General features: G+C 39.4%; 1 protein-coding gene across 6 annotated transcripts in view; it reads left to right on the top strand.

Annotated features, from left to right (window-relative positions):
- The window catches only part of dgkd (diacylglycerol kinase delta), a 171,794-nt gene that overhangs the window by 116,887 nt on the left and 32,398 nt on the right, over window positions 1-22,509 (top strand). For all 6 annotated transcript variants that reach the window (XR_006771103.1, XR_006771102.1, XM_045724294.1 and 3 more), the window contains 2 exons: window positions 5,056-5,169; window positions 16,562-16,696. Coding sequence is in view for 4 of the 6 variants with exons in the window: in XM_045724294.1 (XP_045580250.1) it covers window positions 5,056-5,169; window positions 16,562-16,696 (249 nt within the window). In the remaining 2 variants the exon portion in view is untranslated. The remainder of the gene's footprint in view (window positions 1-5,055; window positions 5,170-16,561; window positions 16,697-22,509) is intronic.

Below are 22,509 nucleotides of genomic sequence, written 5' to 3'. Positions count from 1 at the left end.
TGGTAGTGGTGTAGTAGGGGCCTGAGGGCACACAGTGTGTTGTGAATGTATTGTAATGTTTTTAAAATTGTATAAACTGCATTAATTTTGCTGTGGCAGCAGCTAGTGGGGATCCATAATAAATATAAATGGGCAAGACAAAAGATTTAAGTGCCTTTGAACGGGGTAGGGTAGTAGGTGCCAGGCGCACCGGTTTGAGTGTGTCAAGAACTGCAATGCTGCTGGGTTTTTCACGCTCAACTGTTTCATGAATGGTCCACCACACAAAGGACATCCAGCCAACTTGACACAACTATGGGAAGCATTGGAGTCAACATGGGCCAGCATCCCTGTGGAATGCTTTCGTCACCTTGAAGAGTTCATGCCCTCAATATTAGGAAGGTGCATGCACCTTCAAGAAACGCACCATCAAGAAAACATTTGCTCAGGTCACCGTTTGATTCAGTGACATTTGGCTCCTCAGTCGGCCTTAACATCAAGAAAGGCCGGCAGAGATACAATCTTCGGCAAAATCATTCACAAGGTGATTCCTATCGTACTGAGCAGGATTACTATTGCAACAACACATCATCAGTAGGGTAAAACTAACCTGTCTCACGATGGTCTAATCCCAGCTCACGTTCCCGTTTGTACACTCAGTGTATACAGTGCATTCGGAAAGTATTCAGACCCCTTGACTTTCTCCACATTTTGTTAAGTTACAGACTTATTCTAAAATGTATTAAAATGTTTTTCCCTATCATAAATCTACACACAATACCCCATGTTTTTTAGACATTTTTGCTAATTTATTAACCCCTGTGCGGCCTCGGACGGACATCCAGCGAAAAATCCTATCGCCATTAGCATAACAAAATGTCATAATTATATCGTTTTATAGATACACCTCTCCTGAATCGAACCACGTTGTCCGATTTTCAAAAAGGCTTTACAGCAAAAGCAAATCATTAGCTTATGTTAGAGGAGTATATCATAAAAGTAGCCACATAGCCATTTTCTGACCAACCACATGCATCACAAATAACCAAAAAACAGCTAAATGCAGCACTAACCTTTGACAATCTTCATCAGATGACACACCTAGGACATCATGTTACACAATGCATGCATTCTTTTTTTCGATAAAGTTCATATTTATATATAAAAACAGAATTTTACATCGGTGCGTAACGTTGACTAACTATTTTCCCTCAAATGCATCCGATGAAACAGCGCTACAATTTACTAAATTACTATTCGAAAACATTTTTAAAATGTAATATTGTCATTCTAAGATTTATAGATGAATATCTCTTGAAAGCACCTGTAATGCCAGATTTAAAAATAACTTTACTGGGTAATCACACTTTGCGATAAAAGGGGATGCGATACTCAGAACAATAGGCTAGCAATACAGGTCAGCGCCATCTTGGAACAATCGCATATCAAATCTAGTCTTGTATACTATTGTCAATAATCCCTTACCTTTGATTATCTTCATCCTTAGGCACTTCCAGGAATCCCAGGTCCACAACAAATGTATTTTCGTTCGAAAAAGTTCATCCTTTATGTTCCATTAGCTTGTTGTTGTTAGCGCGTTCTGAAGGCTGCACCAAAAGTTCCGACGTGCGCGGGGCTACTCTTTCAACAAAATGCATTTGTTTCTTATTTAGGTTCGTTCAAACATGTCAAACGTTGTATAACATAAATCTTTAGGGCCTTTTTCAACCAGAGCTCCAATAAGATTCAAGGGGGACGATTGCATTGTCTTTATAAACGTTTCGAAAGGGGAGGGTAGCCAGGGGCGCCGGCGTCATAATGGTGATGGCCCTCTCCGTGTGACCACGTTCCACAGCGTGTCATTCTGTCAGTTTTCACAGTAGGAGACTCAAATCACTTTGTAAAGACTGGGGACATCTAGTGGAAGCAATAGGAAGTGCTCAATGAACCATAGCTCACGGTGTGATTAATAGGCAACGTGATGAATTTGAGTCCGCAATTCAGAATTCCACTTCCTGTTTCGATCTGTCTCGGGGTTTTGACTGCCATATGAGTTCTGTTATACTCAGAGACACCATTCAAACAGTTTTAGAAACTTTAGGGTGTTTTCTATCCACAAGTATTAATTATATGCATATCTTAGCTTCTGAGATTGAGTAGTAGGCCGTTTAAAATGGGCACGAATTTTTTTCAAAATGCGCTGTGGCGCCCCCTATCCTAGGCGACCGTCAAGAGGTTAAAAATGAAACAACGGAAATGTCATAGTTATATAAGTAATCAGAACCTTTACTCAGCACTTTGTTGAAGCACCTTTGGCAGTGATTACAGCCTCAAGTCTTCTTGGGTATGATGCTACAAGCTTGCAGATCCTCTCAAGCTCTGTCAGGTTGGATGGGGAGTGTTGCTGCACAGGTATTTTCAGGTCTCTCCAGAGATGTTCGATTGGGTTCAAGTCCGGGCTCTGGCTGGGCCACTCGATAATTCAGAGACTTGTCTTGGCTGTCTGCTTAGGGTCGTTGTCCTGTTGGAAGGTGAACCTTCGCCCCAGTCTGAGGTTCAGAGCGCTCTAGAGCAGGTTTTGATCAAGGATCTCTCTGTACTTTGCTCCGTTCATCTTTGCCTTGATCCTGACTAGACTCCCAGTCCCTGCCACTGAAAAACATCCCCACAGCATCATGCTGCCACCATCATGCTTCACCGTAGAGATGGTGCCACGTTTCCTCCAGACGTGATACTTGGCATTCAGGCAAAAGTGTTCAATCTTGGTTTCATCAGACCAGAGAATCTTGTTTCTCATGGTCTGAGAGTCCTTTGGGTGCCTTTTGGCAAACTCCAAGCGGGCTATTGTGTCTTTTACTGCGGAGTGGCTTCCGTCTGGTCACTCTACCATAAAGGCCTGATTGGTGGAGTGTTGCAGAGATGGTTGTCCTTCTGGAAGGTTCTCCCATCTCCACAGAGGAACTCTAGAGCTCTGTCAGAGTGACCATTGGGTTTTTGGTCACCTCCCTGACCAAGGCCCTTCTCACTTGATTGCTCAGTTTGGCCGGGCGACCAGCTCTTGGAGGAGTCTTGGTGTTTACAAACTTCTTCCATTTAATAATGATGGAGACCACTGTGTTCTTGGGGACCTTCAATGCTGCAGAAAGGTTTTTGTAGCCTTCCCCAGATCTGTTCCTCGACACAATCCTTTCTCGGAGCTCTACGGACAATTCCTTTCGACCTCATGGCTTGGTTTTTGCTCTGGCATGCAATGTGAAACCTTATATAGACAGGTGTGTGCCTTTCCAAATCGTGTCTTATTAATTGAATTTACCACAGGTGGACTCCAAGTTGTAGAAACATCTCAAGGATGGTCAATGGAAACAGGATGCACCTGAGCTCAATTTCAAGTCTCATAGCAAATGGTGTGAATAAGGTTTTTCTGTCTTTGGTGTTTAATAAAGTTGCAAACATTTCAAAAACACTGTTTTCGCTTCGTCATTATGGGATATTGTGTGTAGATTGCTGAGGATATTGTTTTATTTAATCAATTTTAGACTAAGGCTGTAACATTACAAAATGTAGAAAAAGTCAAGGGGTCTGAATACTTTCCGAAGGCACAGTATGTTCACACCCCCTGACTTACATTTTTTTTTGTGTCACAGCCTGAATTTAAAATTACATTACATACAATAACATTTAGATTTTTTTTCTCACTGGCCTACATAATGTCAGTGGAATTATGTTTTTCAAAATGTTTACAAATTTATTTAAAAAAAAAAAACTCCACAAAAATGTCTTGAGTCAATAAGTATTCAACCCCTTTGTTATGGCAAGCCTGAATAAGTTCAAGAGTAAAAATTTGCTTACCAAGTCAAATAAGGCAAGGAACCAAACAGATTTAACCGCAAATACCAGGGAGGTTTTCCAATGCCTCACAAAGAAGGGCACCTATTGGTAGATGTGTAAAGTACGAAAACCAGACATTGAATATCCCTTTGAGTATGGTGAAGTTGTTAATTACACTTTGGAGTGTGTATCAATACACCCAGTTACTACAAAAATACAGGCGTCCTTCCTAACTCAGTTGCCGGAGAGGATGGAAACTGCTCACAGATTTTTTTACATTTACCCACCTACCAGTAAGTGCTCTTCTTTGCGAGGCATTGGAAAACCTCCCTGGTCTTTGTAATTGAATCTTTGTTTGAAATTTACTGCTCGACTGAGGGACCTTACAGATTATTGTATGTGTGGGGTACAGAGATGAGGTAGTCATTCATGTTATACACTATTATTGCACACTGTGTGCACTTATTTAGGCTTGCCATAACAAAGGGTTTGAATACTTATTGACTCAAGACATTTTAGCTTTTAGTTTTTATTAATTTGAATAAATGTCTAAAAAGATAATTCCATGTAAGGGGTATTGTGTGTGTGTGTAAGCCATTGATACAAACTCAATTGAATCTATTTTAAATTCAGGCTGTAACACAACAACATTTTGAATAGGTCAAGGGGTGTGAATACTTTCTGAAGGCACTGTATATGTGACATGTGCCGAGGAGTGTTGCCACTCGACCACAGCGCTGCACAATATATTTGGCATATACACTGAGTCTACAAAACATATGAAACACCTGCTCTTTCTATGACACCGACTGACCAGGTGAATCCAGGTGAAAAATCCACTTCAGTCAGTGTAGATGAAGGGGGAGACGGGTAAAAAATATATATTTTTAAGCCTTGAGGCATGGATTGTGTATGTGTGCCATTCAGAGGGTGAATGTGCAAGACAAAATATTTAAGTGCCTTTGAGTGGGGTATGGTAGCAGGTGCCAGGCACACCGGTTTGAGTGTGTCATGAACGCTCAAAAGTTTCCTGTGTGTATCAAGAAGGGTCCACCACCCAAAGGACATCCAGCCAACTTGACACAACTATGGGAAGCATTGGAGTCAACATGGGCCTTGTAGAGTTCATGCCCCACGAATTGAGGCTGTTCTGAGGGCAAAGGGCTGTGTAACTCAATATTAGGAAGGTGTTCCTAATGTTTTGTACAATCAGTTTATGTAAAAAATGACATGTCCTCTTCCCTGCAGACGTTCACGGCGCCGTCCTTTGACGATAAGATCCTGGAGGTGGTGGCGGTGTTTGGCAGCATTCAAATGGCTGTGTCCAGAGTCATCAACCTGCAGCACCACCGTATCGCACAGGTAACACACACAACATTTTCACAAACTCTGAGGGTGTGGAATCCCTCCACATCCTCATAGAGGATCTAGATACTTTTTCGAACCTCTCTGGATTAAAACCAAATTGTGATAAGTGTACTATATTATGTATTCGATCACAAGAAAATACAACTTTTACATTACCGTGTAGTTTACCAATAAATTTGTCTGACGGGGATGTGGACGTACTCGGTATACATATCCTGAAAGAAAGAAATGATCTCACTCTAATACATTTTAATAGAAAGTTAGCAAAAGTAGATAAGATCTTGCTGCCATGGAAAGGAAAATAGCTGTCTATTTGTGGAAAAATCTGCCTGATTTAACTCTTTAGTCACATCACAGTTGACCTATTTGCTTATGGTTTTGCCTAGCAACCTGTTTTTTAAATAATATGAGCCAAAAAAAATAAAAACATTTGGAATGGCAAGACAGACTAAATTAAAAGGGCATATTTATGTAATGAATATGAATTCGGAGTGCAGAAATGATTAAATATTAAAGCATTAGACCTCACACTAAAGGCGTCAGTCATTCAAAAGTTATACTTAAACCAAACTGGTTCTCTTGCAAATTAGTAATAATGTCTCACCCGATGTTCAAGAATGGCCTTTTTCCCTTTATTCAGATTACAGCCGCTCACTTTCGGTTATTTGAAAACAAAATAATCTCCAAAATATAGTTTATTTTTTTAACAAGCCATAGAAAGTTGGTTGCAATTTCAGTTTAATCCACCAGATTCAAAAGGCACTCGCACATCTGAGCAATCTTGTTGCAGGTGCATGGCAACAGTTGAAACAGGATGAAGGAAAAAAAATAAAAAATAAAAGCTCTGACGAAGGCCGTTAGGCCGATACGTACGCTTATTAAATATCAGTGATACTATCAAGAACAGTGTGCGGTTTCCTTTTTTTTTTTCCTTCATCCAGTTTAATCCACCAGAAAAGACAGAACAAATAATACAACAAATATTGTGATTCAACTCAAGTATACTAATTGATAGAAAATGTTATTTTTCAATTAAAAAAAGTTATAATCTTTGTCAATTATATCATAAATAGGACTGGTGGAGTTATGTCACACATGGAGCTAACACAAATATATGGAAATGTATGCTCTACCCAAAATTACAACCAAGTAATTGCACAATTTATTTAGTGCGTCTTTCAGTTTTAAGTTGTATATTTTCAAAATTCTTAAGTACCAATCTCTAAACTGATAACACTTGTAATGCTCCCTATCTTTATGGTCAGAACCTTTGATTGTGCTTTCACCCCTGAGTCATTCATGAAAAATGTATGTTTTTTGTGAAATACCATGAGAACATTTTCATTTAGTCACCAATACATCAGATATAATAGGCTTACCATTTTAGTCATGTTAACTTCCATTTAATCCAATAGCAAAAAAAATACAAGATACACATTTCAAAACTGTTCTTTTTGAAGTGCGTAATAGAATGAATAGTAGATGGTAAATATCATTTTACATTTACATTTACGTCATTTAGCAGACGCTCTTATCCAGAGCGACTTACAAATTGGTGCATTCACCTTATGATATTTCATACAGTTCTTGACAAAAAAAACATTTTATTTTATCATTTTTAACCAATGGCAGATTTCATTATCTTTAGACATTACATACGTAGGACAAATCATCAGGAATAAGGGTATTGTAAAGCAGTTGGCAACTAAAAATGTAGCATGGTGTGGTATGCCATTTCTGCCGCATCCAACATTGTACAAGATCACCTTTTCGACATGACTTGTCAACTGATACAGTATTGCCTGTCTCTCTGCTTGAAGCCACATTCATATATAATTTGGTTTAACCTTCCAACATAAATTGATGCCAAATTGATACATTTGAGGTAAAAATATAGAATTTCAGTGTTCAGCAGATATCAAACTACACTGAGGATACCAAACATTAGGAACACCTAATATTGAGTTGCATCCCCCTTTGCCCTCAGAATAGCCTCAATTCGTCAGGGCATGGACTCAATAAGGTGTTGAAAGCGTTCCACACGGATGCTGGCCAAATTAACTCCAATGCGTCCCACAGTTGTTTCAAGTTAGCTGGATGTCCTTTGGGTGCTGGACTATTCTTGATACACACAGGAGACACTTTAGCGTGAAAAATGCATCAGCGCTGCAGTTCTTGACACAAACCAGTGCGCTTGGCACCTACTACCAATGTTCCCTCTAATTTCTTTTGTCATTAAGCAAATGTCAGGTCTGCTGAGTGCAAACTTGAACGTTGTGAAAATTCTGTGCAACTTCCAGAGCACGTTTATTGTGAACACTGAGGCTATACCCACTTTATATTAAAGTTTTAACAGTGGCCAAGTAGGCAAAATGTTGTGCTGTTTGATGCATGAAACCACTTTACAAAATAGAATATACTATTATTCACATATCATTATTACAGAGAATCAGACCAATTATGCTACCCTCTGCCTATTGGCTACTTAGATTATTCAAGCCTGTCTCAAAATAGAACACCTCCCATTTAAGCAAAAAAAAAAGCTTTTATCTGACTCACTTTTCAAAGTCTAGAGATGTACATGTTTTGTGCTCTTGTAGGAAGCAATCACTCCCCTATTGCTGACTACAAATTATCTTTAACTGGACTTGTAACTTACTAACTAGCAAAGGATATGAACAAAATGTTCACACCTGGCTACATGCAGCTCTCGCTTTGATTTCAAAACAAGTGCATCTACTCACGACTGCTCATTCTGTAAACAAAGTCCAGTTCACCGGTCTGTGTAGAGTACGGGCTGAGTCGTGCGTGCCAATGCATTCTTACTCCAATGTGTTGTGCCTAAAACAAAATCTAGTTAGTTAGTTTTGTTCCTGTATGTTGCATTGAAAGTGGCTAATATTGCGTTGATTCGATCACAATTGCTACAGCAAAGGGTAACTTGGATAGTGTTAACAGGGAAAACTCTAGAACATTGGTCACCTAACCTAAGGAGAAGTATCCTCCTTCTCTCGAACTTTATTGCTAGGCAGGAAGTTAAGCGATGCGAACAATAAACTGTTCCTTCTCCCTTAATGTGACCTAACCTGACCTCGGCCCCCATTCTTCACTAAACCACATCTCTCCAACCTTATCAGTACCTGCAACCATGTGATTCCTCCTACAGATAACCATTAACTTCTGGTTTAGAAATCAGACTATGGCACTCAATATTTCAAGTTCAGGAATCAGAACCCATCCATATACTTTCCTACTCATTCATTACTGCTGCAGTGCTTGTTGTAGTGCTGAGTTGAAATAGGAAGAATGCGCATTTTATGGCTTATAAAATTATTGAATAGAAAGTGTTGATAGTGCTGAGTAAGAAGTTAAACATGAACTCACTCATAAAAACAGCAGCTCTTTGCTGTGTTCGTTGATAGTCTCTCTCTAGTCATGGTTTTAAACGTGTTGAAATCTCACAGTATCAACTTTGCTGTAGGTTTCTTTTATGCCTGCTATGTTACTGCAGACACATTAATCTGAGCCATCTGATTGGCCAGTGGCTATTTTACAGAAATGTTTGGCTTAGAGGGATCATTGCCTACTATCATACTCTGTTCAAAGGCACTTCAATATTTTTTCTTGCTCATTTGTATTTGTATTTATTATGGATCCCCATTAGCTGCTGCCAAGGCAGTAACTACTCTTCCTGGGGTCTGGCAAAATTAAGGCAGTTATACAATTTTAAAAACATTACAATACAGTCATTACAGAATTCACAACACACTAAGTGTGTGCCCACAGGCCCATGCTCCACTACCACATATCTACAATGCAAAATCCATGTGTACTTGTGCATATGTTATCATGTGTGGGTATGCAGGTGTCTGTGCCTATGTTTGTGTTACTTCACAGTCCCCTGTTCCATAAGGTGTATTTTTTACCTGCTTTTTACATCTGATTCTACTGCTTGCATCAGTTACCTGATGTGGAATAGAGTTCCATGTAGTCATGGCTCTATCTATGTAGTACTGTGCACCTCCCATAGTCTATTCTGGACTTGGAGACTGTGAAGAGACCCCTGGTGGCATGCCTTGTGGGGTATGCATGGGTGTCCGAGCTGTGTGCTAGTATTTTAAATGGACCGCTCGGTACTTTCAGCTTATCAACACCTCTTACAAAAATAAGTAATGAGGAAGTCAATCTCTTTTCCACTTTGAGCCATGAGAGATTGACATGCATGTCATTAATGTTAGCTCTCCGTGTACTTTTAAGGGCCAGCCGTGCTGCCCTGTTCTGAACCAACTGCAAGTGGCACCTGACCAAGCGACTGAACAGTAGTCCAGGTGCGACAAAACCAAGGCCTGTAGGACCTGACTTGTTGGTAGTGTTGTTAAGAAGGCAGAGCAGCGCTTTTTTATGGACAGACTTCTCCACATCTTAGCTACTGTCATGGTCCAAACATATTGATACGACACTCTCTGAATGGCACACCTACACAATCCATGTCTCAATCCATGTCTCAATTGTCTCCAGGCTTAAAAATCCTTATTTAACCTGTCTGCTCCCCTTCATCTACACTGATTTGAAGTGGATTTAACAAGTGACATCAATAAGAGATAGCTTTCACCTGTATTCATCTGGTCAGTCTGTCAGGGAAAGAGCAGGTGTTCTTAATGTTTTGTATACTCATTGTATATACAGTATGTTAACCAAGCCATACATAACTTTGGATCAGTAGTTATCTGTTTTTAGCAGTTGATTTAAGCGATATAGGGATTCCGCAATTTAAAGTTTTGAGCTTTTGCTGCGGCGCGTTTGAGGTAGAGGGTGGCAGATTGTGGCGAATTCCGTCATTACGTCATTGTGCCATACTATCGCAAGGGTGAGTTAAAACGCTGATAAAGCTTTTGGTTTCTCTCCCTCGAAAAAACTCAATAATTAATTATAAAATAACAAGCTGGGTTTATTTACCACAGTGTGGAAAGAGGGATAGCTCCGAGTGTATATAAAGTGAGTTTCTGAAACACAGTCATTCTTTGCTGATGTGAAGAAGAAACTGAATGAAAGAGTACAGTGAGGAAAAACCGTTAGGCAAGTCGTCTGTATGGGCCTCATTTATGAACATCATAATAATAATAATGTAATTATTATTAGAATGTTTAAATTTTATATAGGGCTTTTCATTACAAGAAGAATCTGTCGTTTCAAAAATAAATACAAATTAGGGATCAGGCAGTTCTTGGGTGACGGTTTTCCACAGCTTTAGATGATGGGCAGTTTGGAAAGGTAGTATCTTGAGCGGTGGGAGCATCAATGGAACAGCAAGGCAGGGAGTTAGAAACATCTGACGAACAGGCCACATTGGGCACCTCGTCGTCTTCGATGTTCACAGCTCATCCTCTGTAGGTAGTCTGTATCATCCACTACTGAAATGTAGCACCCACCTGGGTGATGCTTCGGCGCCAGTAAGACCACCACACCTCAGCAATAGAACGGAAAAGTCCCCTACGATACAGTGATTCCTCAACCCTGCATCCTGCATCCCTTCACACTGCAGTCCCCCTCCCTCCAGGGCAAGTGGCCAAAAAGCTGATACTGTTGATCTGGTGTTGCTGCATCTTTCATATCATGTTAGCTAACCAAACCAAAACAAAACTGACTTGACATTGTGGATACGGAGGGCAAAAAGGTGGTCAATTTTTTCAAGATCTGAGCTATTTATATTTATTTGTTTTATTTATTACATTTATACTGAACAAAAATATAAATGCAACATGCAACAATTTCATTGATTTTACTGAGTTACAGTTCATATGAGGAAATCAGGCAATTTAAATAAATTCATTAGGCCCTAATCTATGGATTTTACTTGAATGGGAAACAGATATGCATCTGTTGGTCACACTCTTTAAAAAAACGGGCCTCAGCATAATATTTTTGTACATTCAAATTGCCATTTCCGTTGTCTGTAGCTTATGCCTACCCATACCATAGCCCATACCATAACCCCATGAGTGCCACCATGGGGCACTCTGTTCACAACGTTGCTCACCCCACACAATGCCATACACATGGTCTGCGGTTCTGAGGCTGCAATGAGGAATGTAATCAAATCAAATAAATCCTATTCATAATAAATAATCAGATGTGTGTTGCGAGCTTGTCATATTCCAACATACAGTACCTATTAGCCTATAGCGTTTGAATTTCATTAACAATGTTGTGTACAAGTCTATAACATGCCACTCCCTTTCTACTGTACATACTGTAGGCAGTAAAATCAAATAAAAAATGTACCTAGTAATCTAATTTCATTTTCTGCGGGCCTAAGACCTATGAGTTTAACCTTCTGAATGATTATAATGAATGACAATTTAGCCCAATTGTTTTCATGACTCCTGACAGTATGCTATTAATTCCTCTTTCCTGCATGAATTAACCATACGCAGGCCATATAGGGTTATAGTTTGTGATGAAAGCCCGAATTAGCCAACAAATATAGCTACTGAAACAATAACTTGAAAACAGTTTATTTACTAAAAATTCTGCAAATTGCTGTGCAGGAAAAGGATGCCGCCTTCTCTCTGACACCAAAAATACAGCTGTAGGTGACGCTTTATCCTTTGGAACCACACAATTACCAGGTGAAGAGTAGTCTGTTTGCTTATTTCTAAGGCAAGTTTGGCATCTGAAGTGATAGAGGAAATCAAGATCCCCAAGTGTTCTTTCAAAATAGTTGGCCTTATATTATCTGCAGTTTTGCACGAGAAACTGTCCCACTGCCCCACGCTGTGGTGGATAGCGCCTCTCCAAACACACTCACTCCTTTGTTTATGTAATGGGCTGAAAGGCACAAGTATCCTATTTATTTTTTTATTGTCAGTCCACACCATTTGTAGTACCCAAGTTCTCTCTCAACTCCGGGACCCCCTCATTTTTTCTTTTGCCCGATGCAGGACTCTAGCGCAGAGGAGAGAGACTCTCGGACAGAAGCATTCACACCTCCATTAATTTACAAAAGGATAGTCTTAAAGCTTGGTTAGGTGTGAAAAATTCCTCAATTTGTGCCACAGTTTAGGCTACCGATAGATTCTGCGGTCAGTCATCTGAGCGAGGGTAGGAGTGAGGTTTTAACCTTCTGAATGAATGGGTTTAACCTACTGAATTAATGAATGAATGATTATATTGAAGAAAGAATGCAAAAAGAAGGAAAACAAATGATCAATCCCAGATAGTCTGTTCTATAAAAAAAATGTTTTTAAATCCTAATTAATCTACACGCAATACCCCATAATGACAAAGCTAAAATAGTTTAAAAAAATATAATTGGTGACCAAAACTAATTTGAATGAAAGGGTTGGTGTGAATGGTTTGTGTTCTTCAGGGAAAAAATGAATTCTTTAAAACAATAATAATCGTAAATAAAGGCCAGGATATAATATCAACAAAAGAACGGAGAATGGAACGAGTCACATTTGAGTTAGAAACGACCAAATGTCAGCTTTTAACCATCCAAATATTTCATACAATATTCTGCCCATATTTATTTTTTTGAAGGACATGTATTAACGGATGTTTTAGTATAGTAGGATATAGGCCTACATAGGCTACTGTAAAATGTATTTTCTTTTTTATATATAATCTCAAACTGCAGAGGTCAAATTATGTTTGCAAAAAAGCAAGCACTAACACGGATTGTATTAACGGATGTTTTAGGTAAAATGAAATATTCAATTTGAATCATGAAGTGTATTCATGATTGCATGGCATGATGATCTCTGTTCGGCTTCAAATACCCTGATTTTAATAAATGGAATAGATTTGCTCAAAGATACCCTCTGATGGTTTGAACAAGCATTAACACCAAGCACTGTAACACACTGTACCGTACCACTGTATACCGCACGCTATATCGCAATATGATGCAACTTTTAATTCAGGAACCAATCGTTAATTGTATTGTTAACAAATGACAATAAAATCATATAAAAAAAGTTAACTCAATATTCTATTTTGAAAAGCAGATACTTTGATTTGAATATGTATCCAAATTAAAAGAGTGATTTGGTGCCGTGAACAAGTGACTATGAATTTGTTAGTTGTACTTAAAAATGTGCTTCAAGTTTTGAAACGAGACATTTTGATGATCTGTTTAGATTTTTGTGCTTAGAGTTGTGGAACTGTACCACATACTTGTGAAAATTTCACAAGAGAATACATTTATGAATACATTTATAATCCTATAGAAAATTTGTGGACAGAACTGAAAAAGCGTGTGCGAGCAAGGAGGCCTACAAACCTGACTCAGTTACACCAGCTCTGTCAGGAGAAATGGGCCAAAATTGCTGAACACTGTAAAATTCTATATTCTTACATCATAAATGTATCAATTGGCATGCATTTATGTTGGAAGGTGAAACCAAATCATATATAGATGAGGCTGTAAATACTACATCATCCTCCATCAGCCAGTGTGTTTCGATAGGATAAAGTGGAAAAAGTCACTATCTGCTACCATTTCGAATGATCGTGTAGTGTACAATGCACTCCTGAAATACCTGGGTTATATACACTGCTCAAAAAAATAAAGGGAACACTTAAACAACACAATGTAACTCCAAGTCAATCACACTTCTGTGAAATCAAACTGTCCACTTAGGAAGCAACACTGATTGACAATACATTTCACATGCTGTTGTGCAAATGGAATAGACAACAGGTGGAAATAATAGGCAATTAACAAGACACCCCCAATAAAGGAGTGGTTCTGCAGGTGGGGACCACAGACCACTTCTCAGTTCCTATGCTTCCTGGCTGATGTTTTGGTCACTTTTGAATGCTGGCGGTGCTTTCACTCTAGTGGTAGCATGAGACGGAGTCTACAACCCACACAAGTGGCTCAGGTAGTGCAGCTCATCCAGGATGGCACATCAATGCGAGCTGTGGATAGAAGGTTTGCTGTGTCTGTCAGCGTAGTGTCCAGAGCATGGAGGTGCTACCAGGAGACAGGCCAGTACATCAGGAGACGTGGAGGAGGCCGTAGGAGGGCAACAACCCAGCAGCAGGACCGCTACCTCCGCCTTTGTGCAAGGAGGAGCAGGAGAAGCACTGCCAGAGCCCTGCAAAATGACCTCCAGCAGGCCACAAATGTGCATGTGTCTGCTCAAACGGTCAGAAACAGACTCCATGAGGGTGGTATGAGGGCCCGACGTCCACAGGTGGGGGTTGTGCTTACAGCCCAACACCATGCAGGACGTTTGGCATTTGCCAGAGAACACCAACATTGGCAAATTCGCCACTGGCGCCCTGTGCTCTTCACAGATGAAAGCAGGTTCACACTGAGCACGTGACAGACGTGACAGAGTCTGGAGACGCCGTGGAGAACGTTCTGCTGCCTGCAACATCCTCCAGCATGACCGGTTTGGAGGTGGGTCAGTCATGGTGTGGGGTGGCATTTCTTTGGGGGGGCCGCACAGCCCTCCATGGGCTCGCCAGAGGTAGCCTGACTGCCATTAGGTACCGAGATGAGATCCTCAGACCCCTTGTGAGACCATATGCTGGTGCGGTTGGCCCTGGGTTCCTCCTAATGCAAGACAATGCTAGACCTCATGTGGCTGGAGTGTGTCAGCAGTTCCTGCAAGAGGAAGGCATTGATGCTATGGACTGGCCCGCCCGTTCCCCAGACCTGAATCCAATTGAGCACATCTGGGACATCATGTCTTGCTCCATCCACCAACGCCACGTTGCACCACAGAATGTCCAGGAGTTGATGGATGCTTTAGTCCAGGTCTGGGAGGAGATCCCTCAGGAGACCATCCGCCACCTCATCAGGAGCATGCCCAGGCGTTGTAGGGAGGTCATATAGGCACGTGGAGGCCACACACACTACTGAGCCTCATTTTGACTTGTTTTAAGGACATTACATCAAAGTTGGATCAGCCTGTAGTGTGGTTTTCCACTTTAATTTTGAGTGTGACTCCAAATCCAGACCTCCATGGGTTGATATATTGGATTTCCATTGATTATTTTTGTGTTATTTTGTTGTCAGCACATTCAACTATGTAAAGAAAAAAGTATTTAATAAGATTATTTCTTTCATTCAGATCTAGGATGTGTTGTTTAAGTGTTCCCTTTATTTTTTTGAGCAGTATATAACAATATATTCCACTCATTATCTCAGTTGAAAAGTCACACAGAAAATTTGATTTTATACATTGTTACATGGAGCAGAAATGGCATACACACACCGTGCTACCGCAATACCGTTATACTGTAGCCTACTGCAATTCAATACCCCTTTTTTTATGATTTGTCCTTCGTATGTTCTGTATTCAGTAAGAATAATTAAACTGTAAGACTGAAATAATTCTCAACATGCTCTCAACCTGACATTGAAAACAAAGCATAAAAAATGTGGTTTGCAAAACAAAAAATAATGTCAAGGTTGTCAAGTTATAGCCAAATACTGTATGGAAAATTATATTTATCATCTACTATTCCTTTTCAAACACTGCAAAAAGCATTGTTTAGAAAATGTACCTTGCATTTTTTGCTATTGAATTAAACAAAATGTTCTCATGGTATTTAATGGAAAACATAAATGTTGCATGAATGAATCAGGGGTGAAAGATGTGTTCAGCTCCAATGAATGCACAATCAAAGGTTCTGAACAAAATACAGGGGGCATTACAAGTATTATCAGTTTTGTACTTAGCGTTTTGAAAATATACCACTTACATCTGTAAAATGCACCAAAGTAATTGAAAACATTTTCAATAGTTTCATTTAAGGGATAATTCACCAAAATAACGAAATAACATTTTGGTTACCTTTCCCTGTAGGCAGTCTATGTACAAGGTATGACAGCAATCCATGGTATCCATTGACTTGCATTGGATTTTGACCACAATGCTAAAAAGTTTGCATTTGGAAACAGTGGCCAGGTAAACAAAAGCAAATCATGGATTGCTGTCATACCTTGTCCATAGACTGCTTACAGGGTAAGGAAACCAATTAGTAATTTTGTAATTTGGGTGAACTATCCCTTTTAAATGGAAGCATATACAGTGTGCAGGCCTTTGTGTTATTCTAATGTACAGTGCATTCGGAAAGTATTCGGACTCCTTGACTTTTCCACATTTTGTTACGTTCCAGCCTTATTCTAAAATAGATTTTCCTTTTCAGTCTACATACAGTACCCCATAATGACAAAGGGAAAACAGGTTTTTCAAAATTTTTGCAAATGTATTTACATTAGTATTCAGACCCTTTGCTATGAGACTCGAAATTGAGCTCAGGTGCATCCTGTTTCCATTGATCATCCTTGAGATTTTTTACACAATTTTCGTGGTTTCATATCGTACTGGTTGAATGTTTCTCCCCATTTGCTCTCCTATTGCAGTGTCGTACAGTGAAGATCACCATCCTCGGGGATGAGGGCGTGCCGGTGCAGGTGGACGGAGAGGCCTGGGTCCAGCCCCCGGGGTACATCAAGATTATCCACAAGAACCGAACCCAGACTCTCACCAGAGACCGAGTGAGTACACATCTAGTACACATTTTCAATTACATTTGTATTGATGTCAGAGTAATTAGAGGGACCGTAGAGTGCTGAGTACCAGGCAGTTAGCAAGTTTTGTAGGCTACTAATGACCATCAGCAGTATCAGAGCTTGGAGAAGCCTAATTACCGTGACTACATGGTCACATGGAATTTGACTGCCGTCATGACTCGTGATCGCCGGTGTAGCGCTAATACGGTCACCGTAACAGCTCTACTCATTCTATTTATGTTAGTACAGGGTGAGCTGCACAAAGTGGACTTCTTACTAAGGCACACCGCCTCAGTGCTAACAGTATAACTCTGCTTCATAGGCACATGATTACTGCATACAGTACAGCAGTTCCTCCTTTAAAAGTTGCAAGCTTACACCGTGGGACTTAAGAGGTACCCGGCGTCACGGCTTCATTGCTCCAGACCACCGCAAGGGGGAGTTAGAGCACTCATTATGCATTTGGGTCCCAAGGTTTTTATATGACCAATCATATCGAGTGGTTCCAAGTGGTTATGGTGGTAGCAAATTTAAGTAATTGTAACGTCATAGCGAGTCAAGCTAAAAATGTACACTTGAGAGGAATATGTTAGTTAACCTCTATGGGCTAGGTGGGACGCTAGCGTGCCACCCGTGGTGCACTCCATCAACAGCAGGTGCATTTCAAGAGCGGCAAATTTGAATCCAAATAAATGTCAAAATTCACATTTTTCAAACATACAACTATTTTACACCCTTTGAAAGATAAACATCTCCTTAATCTAACCACGTTTTACGATTTCAAAAAGGTTTTACGGCGAAAGCATAAATTTAGAGTATGTTAGGACAGTACATTTACAAGAGTTGTGTGTAATGTTTTGTCAATTCAAAGACAGGGTCACCAAAACCATAAAACCAGCTAAAATGATGCACTAACCTTTTACAATCTTCATCAGATGACACTCCTAGGACATTATGTTAGACAATGCATGCATTTTTAGTTCTATCAAGTTCATATTTATATCCAAAAACAGCGTTTTACTATGGCATTGATGTTGAGGAAATATTATATTGTCATTTAAAGAATTATAGATTTACATCTCTTGAACGCAATCAACTTGCCAGATTTAAAAATAACCTTACTGGGAAATCACACTTTGCAATAATCTGAGCACTGCGCCCAGAAAAATACGTGTTGCGATACAGACTAGACGTCATGTTGGGGAGATCTAAAATCGAAAATACTATGTAAATAATCCATTACCTTTGATTCTCTTCATCAGATGTCACTTCCAGGTATCACAGGTCCATAACGAATGTAGTTTTGTTCAAAAAAGCTCATCATTTATGTCCAAAAATCTCCGTCTTGTTAGCACATGATCTAAGCCAGCCGGACTTCTCGTCATGAACGAGGGGAAAAAATATATTTACGTTCGTTCAAACATGTTAAACGTTGTATAGCATAAATCATTAGGGCCTTTTTAACCAGAACATGAATAATATTCAAGGTGGACGAATGCATACTCTTTTATAACGTATTGGAACGAGGGTACCCAACATGAACTCGCGCGCCAGGTGTCTAATGGGCCATCATCGTTCCATGGCTCTTGTTCGGTCAGATCTCCCTCCAGAAGACTCAAAACACTTTGTAAAGGCTGGTGACATCTAGTGGAAGCAATAGGAAGTGCCAAAATATTCCTCAGCCCCTGTGTTTTTCAATGGGATAGGTTTAAAGGTAATACAACACATCAGGTATCCACTTCCTGTCAGAAAATGTCTCAGGGTTTTGCCTGCCAAATGAGTTCTGTTATACTCACAGACACCATTCAAACAGTTTTAGAAAATTTAGGGTGTTTTCTATCCATATGTAATAAGTATATGCATATTCTAGTTACTGGGTAGGAGTGGTAACCAGATTAAATCGGGTATGTTTTTTTATCCAGCCGTGTCAATACTGCCCCCTAGCCCTAACAGGTTAATGTAGAGACAAATGATTGTGCATATTTTTTGGTCATAACATGTCTGCATGTATGTATTACAATTAGACACTTCAACAGTGTTTACCGCTCCTGGGACATCAATGATTACACATTGTAACTATGCAATAGACTCAACATGATTTATGTAAAGGCTGATTTGTAATTCATATATACAGAATAAAAAAACTGTATATCCTGCCAGCACGCCCACAAGCGAGCCACTCAGGCGGAGAATGACGCGTGGAAGAGAGCGAGGAACGAGATGGGAGTAACAATCCAGAATATTTGTTCTGAGACCGGCATAATAATGTAATGAAACAAGCAGGGAGCAGGTTTTGAACCCTCAACATTCTAGCCTGAAGTCCAGCACGCTATTGACTGTGCCCAAATGTGTTAATTGGGGTTGGAGCCGATTGTGGCTAAAAACACTATCAATTGGAATCTTTAACATGTGGGAAAAAAATATTATTATTAGTTTTTCACAAGCGTAGCAGGATGGGCTATTAGCTGAACAATAGACTATTCAACCTTTACTAAAGAATTGTCTAATAGCTGAGCTAGGTGTGAGGACACCTACATGTGGAGATGAAAAATTTTTTTTTAGATGTGTTGTTGGTCTTTTTATTTATTTTAATTTTACCTTTATTTTACTACATAAAGGTCTACTTACTCTGCAGGCGTCTTGGCCCAGTTTATGCCCTCATTTGCAATGCAAACCCGGGCGGCAGTGTGTTTTGGGTCATTGTCTGCATTTGGAGAAGAAAAAAATACATTTAGCCTAACAGCCAACATTAGGTACAATAACAGAAATATAGATGTAAATAGGTCTAAACGTAACAAAATATTGCTATAATCCTACCTTGAAAGAAACGGTGTGTACCCAGAAACACGTCTCTGACATAGTGTCCAATATCTCTTGATGATTTCTTCCTCAAAGAAATCTCGAGCCATGATACCTGAAAAAGGAGACGAGTGAATTATTGTGGAACACATAACAGTCCGTGAGGTGTAGGCTACAATATTTTATGTACCTTTTGCTTTTGTAAGTAGCCAAGCTTACCATCAAAAGTCAAATATGGGTCTGGTCCCTGGCGAGAAATTGCCTCCCACACATGGAGCGGATGCTTGGGACTCGGCTTGCTTGATCTTCTTCTCTTTTTTTCTCTAGCAATTTTGAGCAAATTGCTCAAGGGTCACGGTTGATTTGGCTGTGACGATGACATTATTGAATGTCTCGCCAACTTTAATCCATGCCTGGGCTTGCAGGACGCGAAGTTCTTTGTTTGTCAGACAAATCATTGGTCGAAACTACAACAGAACAGTACAAAACAAGCGAACCCACACGGTTAATGTTCTGACCTGCTCTCCCTTATGAAAGGAATTAGGCACTTTCCCATGTTTAATAAACAAATGCAGGTGGCTTATATCTTCAAAATGCTTTAAATGCTTTTTTTTATCCAAATGTAAAAGCATATACTGTACAGTACTGTATTTATTCATCAGCATCTTTATGCTTTCGTTTATAAAATAATTATAAAAATACTATTTTTCTAAATGCTGATGTTTATTTAGTTATGGATCCATAACGAATTACTTGTTCAAATATTCCATGATATTCTTCAGATATGTGTTGACTGAATATAAGCAAGTGATGTCTGCTAAATAATCGAGTTCATTCTAAATCATTCTAAATTACAAACTGGCTTTATTTACAAATGAGTGAGAATGTCTCACCCCATGTTCAAGAATTGCCTTTTTCTCTCACTCTAGGTTAAATGAAAACGAAATCTCCAAAATATCATTACTTTTTAAACAAAGCGATTTATTATTATTCTTAATTAATTTAGAATTATATAAAAGCCCCTTAGGATCTGTAAGAATATTTGAGAATATCTAACGAAAATGCCCTTTAGATATTACTTTAGAGTCCTCCAATCCTCTAAATATAATTATTGGCAGAGAGTCACATCATTGAAAAAAATATTTTTAGATATACTGTAGGCCTACCATAGGCAAAATGAGCTTTGCTAGTGTTGAGTAGTGTGCTGTTAAAAATGGTGTAGGTCTTACTTATTTAACCTCTATGGGCTATGTGGGACGCAAGCGTCCCACCCCTGGTACACCCTATCAACAACAGGTGAAATATCAAGAGCGCCAAATTTGAAAACAATTAAATGTCATAATTCAAATTTCTCAAACATAGAACTATCTTACACCCTTCGAAAGATAAACATCTCCTTAATCTAACCACGGTGTCTGATTTCAAAAAGGCTTTATGGCGAAAGCATAAAGTTAGATTATGTTAGGACAGTACATTGAAAATAGCTGTGTGTAATGTTTTGTCAATGCAAAGACACGCGTCACCAAAAGCAGAAAACCAGCTAAAATTATGCACTAACCTTTGACAATCTCCATCAGATGACACTCCTAGGACATTATGTTAGACAATACGAGCATTTTTTGTTCTATCAAGTTCATATTTATATCCAAAAACAGCGTTTTACTATGGCGTTGATGTTGAGGAAATCTTTTCCCTCCAATACCGCCAGTCAAATCAGCACAACAAATTAAATAATTACTATTCGAAAACATTGGTAAAATATTATATTGTCATTCAAAGAATTATAGATTTACATCTCTTGAACGCAACCGGATTGCCAGATTTAAAAATAACCTTACTGGGAAATCACACTTTGCAATAATCTGAGCACTGCGCCCAGAAAAATACACTTTGCGATACAGACTAACCGCCATGTTGGAGAGATCGAAAATACTATGTAAATAATCCATTACCTTTGATTCTCTTCATCAGATGTCACTTCCAGGAATCCCAGGTCCATAACAAATGTAGTTTTGTTCGAAAAAGCTTATAATTTATGTCCAAAAAGCTCCGTGTTGTTAGCACATGATCTAAGCCCGCCGGACTTGTCTTCATGAGAGGGGAGAAAAAATATTTACGTTCGTTCAAACATGTCAGACGTTGTATAGCATAAATCATTAGGGCCTTTTTCAACCAGAACATGAATAATATTCAAGGCGGACGATTGCATTCTCTTTTAAAACGTATTGGAACGAGAGTACCCAACATGAACTCGCGCGCCAGAGTCTTATCGGCCACCACCGTTCCAAGGCTCTTGTTAGTTCAGTTCTCACAGTAGAAGACTCAAACCACTTTGTAAAGACTGGTGACATCTAGTGGAAGCCATAGGAAGTGCTCAACGATTAATAAGCCCCTGTGTGTTTCAATGGCATAGGCTTAAAGGTAATTCAACACATCAGGTATCCACTTCCTGTCAGAATTTGTCTCAGGGTTTTGACTGCCATATGAGTTCTGTTATACTTACAGACACCATTCAAACAGTTTTAGAAAATTCAGAGTGCTTTCTATCCAAACCTGAACAATAATATGCATATCCTAGCTTCTGAGTTGGTATAGGAGGCAGTTAAAAATGGGCACATATTCTTTTCAAAATTCTCAATACTGCCCCCTATCCCCAACAGGTTTTAAAGAGCATATTGAAGTTAGAAGCAAAAGCCTACAACTATTTTAGCACCGTTTCGCGCTGCTCTGAGACAAGCATGAGGACTGGTTGTAATAAAGTCTGTGTGAGCTGGTGTGGAGGAGTCAGGCGCAGGACAGCAGATATGAGTGAAACACGTATTTACTCAAAATACAAACAAATACAACGCAATACAACGGCGTCACAAAAAACAGACATACAGCTAAAATTAAGCACTAACCTTTGATGATCTTCATCAGATGGCACTCACAGGACTTCATGTTACACAACACATGTATGTTTTGCTCGATAAAGTTCATATTTATATCCAAAAACCCCA

Source organism: Salmo salar, chromosome ssa09 (genome assembly GCF_905237065.1).
Source record: "Salmo salar chromosome ssa09, Ssal_v3.1, whole genome shotgun sequence".
NCBI classification, from domain to species: domain Eukaryota; kingdom Metazoa; phylum Chordata; class Actinopteri; order Salmoniformes; family Salmonidae; genus Salmo; species Salmo salar.
The sequence above is the reverse complement of the archived record's forward strand: the minus strand, read 5'-3'. Positions and strand labels throughout refer to the sequence as shown.